The following is a 17,069-nucleotide window of genomic DNA, read 5'->3' as shown; positions in this document are numbered from 1 at the left end:
AGAAAGTGGAAACAACACCAGAGAACAACAGCAACACGTAATGTAGGTAAATCTGTCATTTTAAGCATGACTTTCTGAAGTGTGTTACTTCATGATTCTGACTGTAAAGTCAAACTCAGTCAAACTCAGTGAGTGTTTTATTTTTCTCAGGATGAGCAGCTCTGTGTGATTCATTGAACATCTGAATGTACAGAAAGTGAAGAACATGAACTCCAGACTCTTACCTGTGATCCTGCTGCTGCTGCACAATACAGGTTTGAGAATTATTGTCTTATTTTCCTCTCTCATGTTTTAATGTGGCTCTAATTATCTTTCACATATTCAAAAAGTGATTGTTTTGATTTTAACTTAATGTCCAGTAGGTCTGAATGTTGGAATAGTTTAACTTTCCTCACTGTAAATGTCAGTGTATTTAAAAAATACTTTTTTGACAATATTTAAATTTGAACTAAATTGATCATCATCATCATGGTTGGGTGTGTGTGAGCAGCAGAGTCTGGACTGGATCTCTCCTCTGTCTGTATGTAAACTTCATCTCAGTAATGAAATGTTTTCTTGTTCAGGCTTCGTAACATTGGACCGCCTCTCTGTGTACTGTAGTAAAGAGAATATTTGTGCAGTGAAGGGGTTTCAGGAGACACTGAAGTGTTATTACTACAACACCAACATCACAACTGTGTTCTGGTTCAGCCGGAAACAGGGTTCAAACTGGAGAAAGAGTGATGAACCTGAAGATTTGACTTTAGACTCGGACTACTCAGGACGGGTGAAGCAGGGGTTCATAAACGACTTTTCAACACTCACAATATCAGACCTGAGAGAGAGAGACTCTGGAGAATATCAGCTCATGTTCATCATGAAGGATGGAGTTAAACGTCTCAGCTCAGCCGCCATCAATCTAACAGTCACAGGTGAAACTGAGTCTAGATTCTGGTCACTTCATCTGGTTTCATTTGTCATGTGATGAATTTTTTCTTATTTTTTACTTTAATTTAGAGCTGCAAGTGAGAACTAATCCTGCAACTACAGACCCGAGAGATCAGAGTATAAAACTGACCTGTGACTCTTCCTGTACCTCTGAATATTGGTATTATTACTGGATGAAGGATGGACAGTATTTCACATATACAGAGTCTCACGACATGAGTGTGTCACCCAGCAAAGATTCTGTCAGATATTCCTGCTCTATTGATCGTAACTGTGAACATCCCTCCTCTTCTGTGTGTGAGTGTCAAATAATACACACAATGTGGTACTGTTTGTTCATCCATGTGTATATTTAAACATGTTTTAAAGTAAGTGTGAGTTTCACATGTTAATCTGTGACTCTTCCAGGTATTTCTAAGACTGGCTGCTGGGATGTGTCTTACTCCTCTAGAAGAGTCTGTGCTTTGATGGGCTCAACAGTAGATATTTCCAGCACATACTCACATCCCTCTGGTTATACTGTAAATAAAACATTCTGGCATTACGTTCAGCCTGGTGACTTCAAGGATCTGCGTGAGGAGCATCAGTTCACTGGTCGTGTGGAGTATGAGGGAAACACACTGAGAATCAAAGAGCTCAAGATGAACGACTCTGGAGAATATAGATTCAGGATCATCACTGATAGGACAGGAGGAACATACTCTGGATCACCTGGAGTCGTTCTTACTGTTACAGGTTTGATAACATCTTAATTAGAAGATTCATAGACAATTTACTGCCATCAAGAATATTACTACATTTTATAAAGGTTTTTTTTTTTTTCCATGTCAGTCAAAATCAGTGTTAAGCCCAACTTGAAATACTTCAACTCTGTTCTTCAGATACGCAGGTGATAAGCAGCCCAAACATGATATCAGAGGGACAAGAAGTGATATTAAGCTGTTCAACTAAATGCACTCTGAACAACAATCATACTTACATCTGGTACAAGAACGGACGACAGGTAACGGATGGATTCACTAAAGCCAACAAGCTGTACCTGGACTCAGTCAGCAATGAAGAGCTTCAAGAGTATTCCTGTGCTGTAGAAGGTGACACATCTCTCATGATACATGTGCTTTAGTCTGAAATGACTGTTTCTCTGATAGTCATGATTCACTTCTTTGTGTTGTGAAGATCCAGTGGACATCACAGCGTTCAGCCATTACAGTCATTCTGCTGGTGTTTTTACCTCAGTTTCTCTTTATAGCGGCTCTGTGGATGTGGTGAGTAAAACATCCAGTGAAATTCACAATTGAATGATGAACAGTGAATACATTTAAGTGAATTCAGATTATAAGAATGTGAATTATGATTCAACAGGTTTTTCATCAGAATGCATCTAATCTCAAAAACAAACGGAAGACAAAATTGAAGGTGAGAAATTATGTATATAAAGAATCTGCTATAAAACATGCAATGATAAACACAGTAAATGTATTTAATATCTTTCTATTTGTCTGTCTCTGAATCTGATGCTCCACATCTGTTCATCTGCTGTCTGTCCATCAGAGCTGGTGGAGTGATGATGTCATTGTGTTCTTCCATTGTGAGATCATCACCTAGCAACAGTCAGAGCTATCAACAGTGATACAGTGATGTCATATACAGTGACTCAATGACTGAGCAGTCTTCATAATCAAATAAAGCTAAAATGATATGAAACTTTTTTTTTTCTTTTCTCCCTCCTTATGCTTAATGTAAGAAGTGCTTTCAATAAACAAAATTATTTTATTCTATAACGACCGTATACAGTGTTGGGGAAAGTTGAAAGTATGCATTACAATATTGAGTTACTCCCTGAAAAAGCAACTATTTGCATTACTGTAAAGTAGTCAACTGAAGGCAAGTTTGTGGAGAACCCAAGTGCAGTTTATTTACAAAACATCATATCATGGCATGGTATGGCCATGGTAACAGAGGTTACAGTGAAACAATACTTGACAAAGACACATGGTAAACATGAGTGCTTAAATTCACTACACTGATGACTAGACAAGGGACACCTGTGCACAATGAAACAATGTACCAATGACAGCATGACACCACAGAACACATGGCAGGATCACATGACTAAAACAGGGGATCACATGACAGACATGAAACACGAACATGAAACAAAACCAAATCAAGACGTGACAATTACTTACTTTTCTCATGTGGGCTGGACTTATTTGTTTGTTTTTATTAACAAGAACAACAAAAATTACTTATGCTTGTCGAATGTAAATGCCCTTTCACCCCAAAAGTGAAATCTTCAGGCTGAAGGAAGTGCAAATTCACACTTGAACAATAAAGGGCGGAGCTCAAACAAACCTTTAGGAATTCAACACTCTCACTTTAGCAATAAAAAATAAAATAAAATAAATGAAAACAGAAATGTGATGTTTAACCAGTCATTTTTTCCTTTTGGTATGTATGTGAATTGGATCATCAAAGGTCAGCAGTAAAGACATTGGTTAATAAATTGAGATTAAATGCACAAAGTATATTTGTGTAATTTACAGTAACATATTTAATTATTTCAGTTTTGCATAATATTCTGAGTTTGCATTTCACAGTTTTTATTCATTTTGAGGAATACTGAATCTGTTTTGTGTAAGTGAGAGAGTCTAGGTAGTCTTACTCCTGATTTCTCTCAACATGGGGACAGGAAAGGAGTCAGTCAATAAATGAGAAACAAAGTAACTTGCGTCACTTATTTGAAAAAGTAACTCGGATATTTGTTGTAAATTTAAATGTAATGTGTTTCTTTACTAGGTACTTTTGACTATAATCTGATTACATAACTTGAATGCATTACCCCAACACTGATCGTATATTGATCTGTCCTATATGGGGCTTAGCCTTTGTGCTGTTTATCTTTATCTTATGATTATTTTATTATTGTGTAAGTGTGCACTTTTATATTTTTTTATTTCAATAGAAAAATGTAACCACAGTAATGACGCCTGTCATTGTGCAAAACAATTTCTTCATTGCCTCCATGATCTGTGCTTAACTGTGAAGACAGTGACACCTTCTGGTCAGGAGTATTTAAATGTTCTTGTGAAAAGTTTAAACGTTCAAAATGCTTAAGTACTTCCTAAAATCCTGTGCATTCAGTAGAGTTCAGTAGAGTACTTCAGTAAAGTGTCTTCAGGTGCAGTTGAAGGAACTTTTTTCCATTTCTCTTAAAGGAAAACTCTGACTTTTTGGGACTTCAGCTTATTCAAAGTATCCCCCAGAGTTAGATAAGTCCATACATACCTTTTTCATTTCTGTGCATTCTGTAAGTGTTGTTTTGAACCTGTGGTGCGTTCATGAAGATGCAGGCTGGTTGAAGTCATTTAATGGGCTGGTGAAGTCACCGTCTATAATTCGCTTTCATTCACTGTCTAATATTTTAAAGACCGATGCAGCACAAACGAAAATTGTACCGGCACAAAACAGCACAAACGAAGCACAAACGAACGAGACTATTTTGGGTGAATTTGGAGCATGTGGGGGGGCTGGTGACGTCATCGTCTATAATTCAATTTCTGATATTTTAAAACCCAACGCAGCACAAACGAAAATTTTACCGGCACAAACCAGCACAAACGAAGCACAAACGAATGAGACTAGTTTGGGTGAATTTGGAACATATGGGGGGCTGAGTGAACTCAGAACGACCTAAAAATATCATTTTAATATCTAAAAAACCGAAGCAGCACAAACAAAACTTTTTACAGCACAAACCAGCACAAACGGAGCACAAACGAACGAGACTATTTTGGGTGAATTTGAAGCATGTGGGGGGCTGGTGACGTCATCAAAAATAATTGAATGTATAATATTTTAAAACCCGAAGCAGCACAAACGAAAATTTTACCGGCACAAACCAGCACAAACGAAGCACAAACGAACGAGACTATTTTGGGTGAATTTGGAGCATGTGGGGGGCTGAGTGACCTCAGAATGACCACCTAATATTATTTTAATATCTAAAAAACCGAAGCAGCACAAACGAAACTTTTTACAGCACAAACCAGCACAAACGGAGCACAAACGATTGCGTCTATTTTGGGTGAATTTGGAGCATGTGGGGGGGCTGGTGACGTCATCGTCTATAATTCAATTTCTGATATTTTAAAACCCGAAGCAGCACAAACGAAAATTTTACCGGCACAAACCAGCACAAACGAAGCACAAACGAACGAGACTATTTTGGGTGAATTTGGAACATATGGGGGGGCTGAGTGACCTCAGAGTGACCTAAAAATATTCTTTTAATATCCAAAAAACCGAAACAGCACAAACGAAAATTTTTACAGCACAAACCAGCACAAACGGAGCACAAACGATTGAGCATAGTTTGACGACGTTTTGCGTTGGGTGGGGGGCCAACTTCACGCAGGTGTTATACCTCGCACCCACCGCTAGCCTAGCTTAGCACAAAGACTGGATGTAAATGGATAAGGTAGCATACTAATCCCAATAAGTGACAAAATAATGCAAACATTTTCCTATTTACATGTTGTGATCTGTATAGTCACAGCGTGTACAAATAACAAGGCAATATGAGACAGAGACCATTTTTAATCGTATAAATACTGGGAACTATATTCTCACTAGGCGTAGGAGCACAGCTACTTGGACGGAGTGATTAGTGCAGCACACGAGACGCCCTGATGATGGTTCCGTAAACAAAACAAATTTGACTTACTAGCTAGTAGCGAACGTGACTCGTGATCATGGCTGACTTTGAGGAATTGTCAGAGGAATTTTACTGGGTATCAAACCAAGATCCAGAACCATATAGTTTTGAGCCAGAATACACAGACGAGGAGTTGTAAGACAAGATGCCGAACAGATTGATGTTGAGGGGAGAATCAGAACGAACATGGACTGGTGGTGTAAATGTGGAACATGCCAACCTATGCCGTCAGAAACTGAGTGCCTTTGTTGTAATGAATGGGACCGGGTATTGCCATCAATGTCAAGGCTTGATGACAATCAAAATATTTGCGTCACTAATGTTACAGTCCTGAGAGTTACATTTAGCGCCGCTCATTTGTTATTGAGCGATACAGTGTGTTCATGACAACACAATAATAACAATAAAGGGGATACACGGAGCCTCTATTCACGTAATAGTGTCACTACTAAGGTTACATTACATTAGCATGGCACTGTTACAGTATGGCTAATGTTAGTCATCTCAAAACATAACGGAACACTTACCGCAGCAACAGGTGATCCAATTTGTCCTGTCTTTATTATCGATGGGATGGCTGTATCCTTTAGCACACGTTTCATGGTCCGTGTGGCAACTTGCATATTTTCAAAATAGTCGTCTATAGTAAAATGTTCAGAGCAAACGAAATACTTCTTGATGCTGTTTACAGGAGTGTTTGAATCTATAACCAGAACAAGTAGACATCGATTCATCAGGTCAGCGTTTTTGGTTGGAATTCTATGAAACATCATAGTATTACCTGGTCTCCCCTGTTTATTGTCGCAGCTCTTTACAATATAGCGAACACCCATGATTGTAAACTATAAATTTACTATCTAGTAATTGCTGACTCTATTACTCCAACTCTGAGCGAACTCTCTGCTTCTCACCACAGGGCGTCTCATGTGCTGCGCTAATCACTCCGCCCAAGTAGCTGTGCTCCTACGCCTAGTGAGAATATAGTTCCCAGTATTTATCCGATTAAATATGGTCTCTGTCTCATATAGCCTTGTTATTTGTACACGCTGTGACTATACAGATCACAACATGTAGGAAAATGTTTTCATTATTTTGTCAATTATTGGGATTAGTATGCTACCTTATCCATTTGTCTTTGTGCTGAGCTAGGCTAGCGGTGGGTGTGTCAAATAACACTTACAGAACGCACAGAAATGAAAAAGGTATGTGTGGACTTATCTAACTCTGGGGGATACTGTGAATAAGCTAAAGTCCCAAAAAGTCGGAGTGTTCCTTTAACTTGATTCCATGTTTCCAGAGTTCATGAGAGACAAATGAACACCCAAACTTCCTGGTCCCTTCTGTGCTTTATTTTGGCTAAAGACGACAACTGACTTGTCATTTATCAAAAATTATTTTAGAAAAGAGGAAGGAAATAGCAGTGTCAAAATGAATTTTAAAGAGATAGTAAAAATGACACCCTATTGCTTATACACCCTTATCAAACACACTTGAACAAGATTGCTAGAAATGTACGTTCACACCATGTCATAATTTCCATAATAATGAGATTCCAACTTCTGAAAAACAGCCACGTCCTCGTAAAACACTTGCAAACTCTGAATTCTTGGAGCGCTCTGACTTGTACCACTTGACCACTGCAGATTCATTTAGACATTGACCTCTTAGAATGATGTTTAACACCTGATGGTTATTGGTAATGTTATGGTTATCGGTCTTGGTGTAAAAGGGATTTTAGTGTGGAAAACAGCTAAATCAATAAACATAATAAGCAGGAAAAAACTGTGTCCTCTTTTGTGTTCTCATAGTCAAAGACCAAGCAATGCAAAGCAAACTCCTGTTTAAACAGCTTGCTAGACTTCATTGCTTCAGTGATTTGTGTTTGTGTATTAGCCAGGGAAATAATGGCATCATCAGTACCATGTCCTAAGAGTATCCTAGCAGTTTAGAGATGGCAAAATCTTTTAAATATCCTATATATACTGAAGGGGAAAAAAGTACAATTTACTTAATTTTTCTTTTGCGAGTTTTTGCACTCAGATTTTAAAGTAAATTTCAGGTTGGACCCCCTTTTGCCTTCAGAACTGCCTTAATACTTCATGGTGTAGATTCAACAAGGTGCTGGAAATATTCCTCAGAGATTTTGGTCCATATTGATATTAGTTATGTGCTGTATATAAGGGTTTATCAGTGCATGTGTTCATTGTCTGATAAAGAGCCACAGGGCTCGAAACGTCGCCTGCGGTGAGAATATGAAATAAATATTTTTCTATTTTTGGAGCTGTTGTGTGCCACCTTTTCCTTCCTTTTTTACCATATTGACATGATAGCATCACACAGTTGCTGCAGATTTGTCGGCTGCACATCCATGATGCGAATCTCCTGTTCCTTCACATCCCAAAAGTGCTCTATTGGACTGAGATCTGGAGAGACTGTGGAGGTCATTTGAGTTTAGTGAACTCATTGTCATGGTCAAAAACAATACTCAGGTAGACTGTGGCGTTTAAACGATGCTCGATTGGTACTAAGAGACTCAAAGTGTGCCAAGAAAATATCCCTCAGACCATTAAACCAGAAGCAGCCTGAACCCTTGATACAAGGCAGGATGGATCCATGCTTTCATGATTTTTGTCAAATGCCATCTAAACATCACTGCACTCATCAAACCAGACAACTTTTCAATCTTCTATTGTCCAACTTTGGTTATTTAAGTTCCTGTTGCCTTTTTATCAGCTGGAACCAGTCTGGCAATTCTCCTCTGACCTCTGGCATCAAAAAGGCCTTTTTGCCAGATCACAGAACTGGATATTTTCTCTTTTTCAGACCATTCTCTGTAAACCCTAAAGATACTTGTGCATGAAATCCCAGTAGATCAGCAGTTTCTGAAATACTCAGACCAACCAACGACAGTGCCACATTCAAAGTCACTCTAAAATCACCTTTCTTTCCAATTCTGATGCTGTTTCAACTTTAGCAGATCATCTTGACCAACCTAAATGACTAAATCTATTGAGTTGCTTATGTGATTGGCTGAATAGATATTTGCATTAAAAAACAGGTGGACCTAATAAAATGGTCGGTGACTACTGGAAGTCAATGGGGTCCATCAATTGTTTGATTACCAACATTCTTCAAAATATCTTCTTTGGTGTTCAACAGAAGAAAGAAACTTATACAGATTTGAACAAGGTAAGGGTGAGTAAATGATGACAGAATTTTCATTTTTGGGTGAAATATCCCTTTAAATTTTTATCTCTGTTGAACTTGAGTTTGAACTTGAGTTTTTGTGTTTATCGACCTTTAGCTTTTTATACTTACTGTAGGTCAGAGAAAAGAAACAAAAAAAAACATCATACAATAACATTCTGTCTTCTAAGATTCATGCTGTTGGTTATTGAAGGCAGCAAATGTATCCTTCTCCGTGTCTGATTTCCCATAATCCTGTGGCAATAAAAAATTTAAATAAACAAAAGGCCATCTGATGAAATTGAAATTAATATATAAATGTGTTTCCTTAAACTTATGATTTTAATTTTATTTATGATACTTATGATTACAATTTTATTTCAGAAAAAATGATCAAATAATATTTACCTTTGATTTATGAAGATCTGCAATATTTAATATTTAAACTTTTTTTTCTATTTAGATTTTTATTTAATATTACTTAAAAAGAAAATAACTCAAGTTTTAATTAATTTAAACTGATTATTAACAGATCATGTAACATAAAGGCTAAAACTGACTTCCTGAGTTGAGTTTAATAGTAAACGTTTTCTGAAGTGTAAGCATCTCCTTTTTTTTTTGTAAGAAAAGGGAAGGAAATAAGATCAGCAGAGTCTGCACAGCTTCTAAAACAGACAGTAGAAACTACAACATCAGAGAACAACAGCAACATTTAAGGTACCTAATCTTTAATTGCATTTAAACATTACATTAAAATTTAATTTTAAGCATGACTTTCTGAAGTGTGTTACTGTATTCATGAGGTCTGACTGTAAAGTCAAACTCAATCACACTCAATGAGTGTGTCGTTTTATTTTTCTCAGGATGAGCAGCTCTGTGTGTTTCATTGAACATCTGAATGTACAGAAAGTGAAGAACATGAACTCCAGACTCTTACCGCTGATCCTGCTGCTGCTGCACAATACAGGTTTGAGAATTACTGTGTCTTATTCTCATCTCTCATGTTTTAATTTAAATGTGGCTTTAATTATCTTTCACATGTTCCAAAAGTGATTGTTTTGATTTTAACTTAATGTCCAGTAGGTCTGAATGTTGGAATAGTTTAACTTTCCTCACTGTTCTCCAATGTCAGTGTATTTAAAAAATACTTTTTTGACAATATTTAAATTTGAACTAAACTGATCATCATGGTTGTGTGTGTGTGAGCAGCAGAGTCTGGACTGGATCTCTCCTCTGTCTGTATGTAAACTTCATCTCAGTAATGAAATGTTTTCTTGTTCAGGCTTCGTAACATTGGACCGCCTCTCTGTGTACTGTAGTAAAGAGAATATTTGTGCAGTGAAGGGGTTTCAGGAGACACTGAAGTGTTATTACTACAACACCAACATCAAACCTGTGTTCTGGTTCAGCCGGAAACAGAGTTCAAACTGGAGAAAGAGTGATGAACCTGAAGATTTGACTTTAGACTCGGACTACTCAGGACGGGTGAAGCAGGAGTTCTCATACAGCGGTTTAACACTCACAATATCAGACCTGAGAGAGAGAGACTCTGGAGAATATCAGCTCATGTTCATCATGAAGGATGGATTTAAACGTCTCAGCTCAGCCGCCATCAATCTAACAGTCACAGGTGAAACTGAGTCTAGATTCTGGTCACTTCATCTGTTCTCATTTGTCATGTCATAAAGTTTTCTTATTTTTTACTTTAATTTAGAGCTGCAAGTGAGAACTAATCCTGCATCTACAGACTCGAGAGATCAGAGTATAAAACTGACCTGTGACTCTTCCTGCACCTCTGGATATTGGTATTACTGGATGAATGATGGAAAGTATTTCACATATACAGAGTCTCACGGCATTCTTTTGTCACCCAGCACAGATGCTGGCAGATATTCCTGCTCTATTGATCGTAACCGTGAACATCCCTCCTCTTCTGTGTGTGAGTGTCAAATGATACACACAATGTGGTACTGTTTGTTCATCCATGTGTATATTTAAACATGTTTTAAAGTAAGTGTGAGTTTTACATGTTAATCTGTGTCTCTTTCAGGTATTTCTAAGACTGGCTGCTGGGATGTGTCTTACTCCTCTAGAAGAGTCTGTGCTTTGATGGGCTCAACAGTAGATATTTCCAGCACATACTCACATCCCTCTGGTTATACTGTAAATAAAACATTCTGGCATTACGGTCGGCCTCGTGACCTCAAGGATCTGCGTGAGGAGCATCAGTTCGCTGGTCGTGTGGAGTATGAGGGAAACACACTGAGAATCAAAGAGCTCAAGATGAACGACTCTGGAGAATATAGATTCAGGATCATCACTGACAGGACAGGAGGAACATACTCTGGATCACCTGGAGTCATTCTTACTGTTACAGGTAACTGATCATGATAGATTTGATAACATTTTAATGAGAAGAATCACAGACAATTTACTGCCATCAAGAATACTATATTCCATTTTATAGAGGTTTTGTTTTCCATGTCAGTCAAAATCACTTAAGGCCAACTTGAAATACTTCAACTCTGTTTTTCAGATACGCAGGTGATAAGCAGCCCAAACATGATATCAGAGCGACAAGAAGTGATATTAAGCTGTTCAACTGAATGCACTCTGAACAACAAACATACTTACATCTGGTACAAGAATGGACGGCAGGTAACGGATGGATTCACTAAAGCCAACAAGCTGTACCTGGACTCAGTCAGCAATGAAGAGCTTCAAGAGTATTCCTGTGCTGTAGAAGGTGACACATCTCTCATGATACATGTGCTTTAGTCTGAAATGATTACAGCAGTCTGAGTGTTTCTGATATGATTAATTTCTGCTCACAGACCAAGAGGAGAGCACAGCACTAAGAAACACTGCAGTTGTACTGTGTGTGTTTTTGACTCTTGCGTTGACTCTAGGAGTCCTGTGGTATAGGTCAGTACATTTTGTTTTAAGTTCTAGGATTTTGAAAAACATAAAATATAAAATTATGAGCTAAGTAAATATCTAAGATTCTGCACTATTTTGTCACAAATGAAATTAAATCTGTTTAAAATTGACTCAAATTGTAAAATAATTGAATGCAATTTGATCATAAATAAATATAATTGGTAACACTTTCTATAAATCATTTATATTGCATTACTGTATAAGGGTATTCCTACCCTTAATAATACATGCATTATAACAACCTTATAATATGTTGTATCATCTTATAAATAATCATAACAACAGGTAAAACACATTATATAATACTTACCTATTTGTGGTTATAACTTTTAAGAGTACAATGCATTATAACTAGGGATGCACCGATGCATCGGCTGAACATCGGTAACGGCCGATATTTGCCTCGTTAACTGCCATCGGCCATCGGGAAATAAAAATGACATTCGCCGATGTCACATGGGCGTCAGTTTGGTTTGATATGCTGGGGACAGAGACGCATTCGGAAGTGCATTTTCAGAAGTGCTGGGTACAATGACGCATTTATTTATTTATTTTTCTATGAGAAAACTCCTTTTCTCGAGAAAAGAACGACCATGGTGTGTAGCAGAAGAAGCGGCGGAGTATGCACGATCCGCGAGTGCTGAAGACGTTCTGCACGGCTTTGATGGGTGCGCAGGAGGACACAAATGGGCGGCGACCGCTTCTTCCAGTGGCGGGAGCTTTTCCCTCAGCGCCGTCAACAGATAGAGCGTTAACTGTACACACCGCCGCCGACTTGAGCTGCAAAGAAGCTCTGGCCTCCCTGTCAAGGACGCTTGTCAAAAAGTACGGGGAAGCTTGACCGCTCTGAATAGTGAGTGAGAGCGCGCGCGCGGTCGGGGCTCTCTCTCTCTCTCGCAGAAGAGCGCGTGCGCGTTTAAAATTTAATATGAACATTCACCCGTGTTTTTTCCCTCATAAATGCGAACACGAAAAATAAAATGAATATTATAATGTTTTTTTTGTTGGGTCAGACAATGATTACCAAATTTCTCTCTCATATTGCTCCTCATAACAACTGAAAAAGAACTTATAAATAAGGTTATAACTGTCAACCAGAAAGTGACATTAAAGGTTTTTTTTGTTTCATAAATTGCTTGGTCTGATTGAATTTGTGCTCATTCTAGGATAGTGTGATCAAGAGCCGAAAGACTTGTATGTTTCAGTGGCACAAAAGAAGGAATAAATAACAAAAAGAAAAAACATCGGCATCGGCATCGGCCATCGGCCAAGTTGTTATGTTAAACATCGGTATCGGTATCGGCCCAGAATTTCCCAATCGGTGCATCCCTAATTATAACCCCAGATAAAGCCTGCATTTATATTGCATCATAAGTGTACTCTTAATGCATTATAATACACACACAATGCCTGAAAAACAACCTTATAGTGTGTGGTGTATCATTTCATAAATAACCGTAACAACAGTAATAATACTTACCTATTTGTGGTTATAACTATCGAGCATGATAATTTATATCACACAATGAATGTAATTTTGTCCACTTAAGTTATAATGGATTCTATATCCCATCTTTTACTTTCACAACTCTAATATCTTGACATTGTTTACTTAGATCTGCACAGTATCACAGTTCATCTTATGAGTGCTCTTTTACTGCTTAAAGTAAAGTGACAAAGTTTTCTTTTAAACATCTAAAAAGCATTATAATGTGGTCATAATATTTCTAAGTGGTCTTTGTCTGCTTTAAGTAAAGTAACAAAGGTTGAGTTTTAAAGTTAAGTTTTAGTTAAGTTTTTCTTTTAAACAGCCATAAGATATTATTAAGTAAGGGATAATGTATAGCGAGGCGGTTGTTATAGCGAATAACAACCCCGACAGGCTGAACAGGACCCCGACGCGAAGCGGAGGCTCCAACGCTCCAACGTCCATAGCAACGCTCTGTTTTTCATGGCAACGGTGTGTTATACTTCGCAGCGGTCTGTTATCAAGACATTGGAATTCAAGCCATGTAATAAGTGGTTATAGGACATTTCCCTTAAAGTAAAAGTCAAAGTTGTGAGGAAACGTACAAAGGAACAATACATTCACAAAGTAAATCATATTTTATTCATTGGCTTTGCCAAATCTAATACATATGTAGTAATATAGGGAAAAAGCATGTCGATTTAATTGGTAGTTTAATATTTATATATGCAAAAAGAAACTCGAAGGTCATTCAAAGGTCACAAACATTTTCAATTGATATTTAGGAGTGTTAGGGCCCTATCTTTCACCCAGCGCAATTGATTTTGTGCACCGACGCGTGTATCATTCCTATTTTGCACCTGACGCACAGTGGACTTTTCCCTCCACAGACGCACGCCGGTAAATTAGGGAATGAACTTGCGCTCCCGGGGACGATTCAGCGAAAAGAGGAGGCATGTTCCGGCACAAACGTTCCCTGGTGCTATTTTGCAGTTCCAGAAAGCAATTCCGCCACATACCAGGAAAAACCTAGTCTGAAGTCAGTGGTGTGTTTTCAGTGGCGCTTTCAGGTGCTAAGGGCACATGCTTGGGCATTATGTAGCGTGTGCACAACGCGCATACACTTTTTGCAATTTTGCAAACCATACATAATTACAAGGAAAAATATTCCACTTGGGAAATCATTGTGGTGTCCATGAAGATGTGAAAAAATAGGTAAACATAAATACTCGTCTTAGACTTTTACAATATAATTGGATAATGAGGACCTATATAACCCCTGTAAGATTAAACAAATTTAACCCAAATATCCCAGATCTTTGTTTTAAATGCAATAAATTCCCTGGTACATTTTTTCACTGTGTTTGGGAATGTGAGGAGATTCAGAAATTTTGGGATGAGGTGACCCAATGCATTTCTCAGTTTACTTCTTCTCAAGTCACGACATGTCCTATGTTATGTGTATTGAATTTATATGCAGAAAATTGTTCCTTGTCTGTAAAAGAGAGAAAAATGGTGGATTTGTGTTTACTGCAAGCCAGACGATCTATTGCTTTATATTGGAAAAAGGCTGATTGCCCCTCTCTTGGACTATGGCTAAGAAACCTGTCATCTTGTTTGGCTCTTGAAAAGCTTACATATATAACAAAGAAGAAATCATCTGAATTTGCGAACATCTGGGAGGTGTTTCTGAATTTTCTTAAAAGTGGAAATATTGAAGATGCATTAGATGTGTGAAGTTTTATATGTAGGAAGAATCTAGCTAATTTTGTAACTTGCTATTTTGTATTTCTATATGCCTGCCTGGGGTTTGGTTGGGGAGTGAAATTTTTTTTTTTTTTTTTTTTTGTCCTAAAAATGTGAAAACTCAAAGACATGTTAAACAAAAAATAGGTAAAAATCTAGCTTACAGATTTACCAAAATTATTATACGCCTGTTTGACCGAAGCTAATTTCGGTGGGTTTCTCCCATCCCCATACAATGTCACTTCTCTGTCTTTTACGACCCTGATGAGAACGTCGGTCTCCTCGGCTGTGAACCGCTCCTGGCGTGCGCCTGCCAAATCCGCCATTATAATAGCAATCCGCCATGGAACAAGCGTGCCTGCTCGAAAAGGGAATGTGAGATGACGCTCTGATTGGTAATTTCACGTTACGCCCAAACCACACCTATGAGTAATGTAGCTACTTCAGACCAACCCATTTTAGATTTGCATCGGGCACAAGAGTCATTTATCACGCTGGTATAATAGCAACAGCACCCGAGATCCGCCCACAAAGTTACTTGCGTTTCGCGTTTGATACTTGCGTTTCAGATCGTTAATATAGGGCCCTTAAAGTGTATGCAGCTAACTGTTTTATTTATTTATTTATTTATTTATTTATTTTATGTCCAGCTTATTGGTTATTTTTGTTCTTGTCTTGAAGGTGCACAAAAGTGCACAAAAATATGTTATTTTACAGTCTGGTTAACCACATTCATGTAAGTTCTATTTTCTAATGTCAGGCGGCTAAGAATGTGTTAGCAGTGGTTCCTGGCACTTTCAGTGGTTCACTGGTTCTTTGTTCATATTTGTGTGTTTCCAATGAGGTTAATGTTCATTTCATTTTGACCTAGTTTAAAGGGATAATTCACCCTCATGTTGTTCCAAACTTGCATGAGTTTCTTTCTTCTGTTAAACAAAAGAAGACATTAAAGAATGTTGATAATCAAACAGCCATAGTAGGAAAAATACTATGGAAGTCAATGGGCGGGGGTGAATAATTGTTTACATCATTTTTATTTTTTGGGTGAACTGTCCCTTTAAGCTCACTGGAAACGGTAAGAACCTACAAAAATGTCTTATAACCACTTCATGATATCTCATGGCTGTTTAAAAGAAGACTTAACTTGTATTACTTTTATAACTTTTATTACAGACAAAGACCACTTATACATTTTATGACCACAATATAAAGCATTTTAGATGTTTAAAAGAAGACTGTTTTTGTCATTTTACTTTAAGCAGTAAAAGAGCACTCATAAGATGAAGTGTGATACTGTGCAGATCTAAGTAAACAATGTCAAGATATAGGACTTTGGGACTTTGTGATACATTTTTTTTATTTTCTATTAAATTTGGACCCCACTGTGTATATAAATGGTTGTTTCTTTAAGGAGGAGAAGGTGTGCCCTGTCTAAAACCAACAGGGTTGAAAAGGAGGAGGTGCTGGTGAGAAAGGCTGACACTAAATTTAGTTTTATTTAAAATGTTAACTTTTCTTACTAATTTATTATTATGTTTCCCCCACCAGTATGACTCAGTGCACGATAACACTGCATCCTCCAACCTCACGCAGAAACCAGATGCCGACAATCAAGACATTCAATATTCCAGCATTAGTTTTAAAACAAAAGATGCATCTTCAATCCCTACAGCCTTACGTGACACAGACACCACAGAAAGAGAGGATGTCCACTATTCCACTGTCATGTTCAAATAACACACTGTTACCCTCTAGTGAGCTGTTCATATTATTGCATTTGGGATATATAAACTGCATAATTCACTGTTGTCTTAACCCCAGCAACCGATTTCTTATTTGTATCGTATAACTCCGCACTCTCTCATAATCGTATAATAACATAATTACAGCTTAAATCAATTTTCATGTCAATTTATTTTTTGGTAAGTAGCCATGTAATAGGCAGGATAATGTACATTCATTTGGTCATCACCTTCAGGATGATATGCACCTCTGTTTTTCTGCAATAGTTTGACTGTACATGAGAGATATTATGCAGTAGTAGTAAATAAAATAATAACTAAATACAATTGTTTTGATTTGTTT

At 37.6% G+C, this 17,069-nt stretch overlaps 1 protein-coding gene across 1 annotated transcript; it reads left to right on the top strand.

Annotated features, from left to right (window-relative positions):
- Window positions 1–205: 205 nt before the first annotated feature.
- On the top strand, window positions 206–17,029 carry LOC308702198 (uncharacterized protein; the record flags this gene model as incomplete). The annotated part of the gene is made up of 16 exons (XM_081384865.1): window positions 206–254; window positions 564–911; window positions 997–1,194; window positions 1,336–1,662; window positions 1,809–2,018; window positions 2,104–2,192; window positions 2,290–2,343; window positions 9,456–9,547; window positions 9,694–9,797; window positions 10,113–10,460; window positions 10,545–10,769; window positions 10,881–11,207; window positions 11,367–11,576; window positions 11,665–11,755; window positions 16,396–16,450; window positions 16,533–17,029. The coding sequence occupies 16 exons, from the start codon at window positions 206–208 to the stop codon at window positions 16,719–16,721; spliced, it is 2,916 nt and encodes a 971-aa protein (XP_081240991.1). The 3' UTR covers window positions 16,722–17,029.
- Between the last annotated feature and the right edge of the window lie 40 nt (window positions 17,030–17,069).

Source organism: Scardinius erythrophthalmus (assembly GCF_964197995.2).
Source record: "Scardinius erythrophthalmus genome assembly, chromosome: 14".
Lineage (NCBI taxonomy): Eukaryota > Metazoa > Chordata > Actinopteri > Cypriniformes > Leuciscidae > Scardinius > Scardinius erythrophthalmus.
The sequence above is the reverse complement of the archived record's forward strand: the minus strand, read 5'-3'. Positions and strand labels throughout refer to the sequence as shown.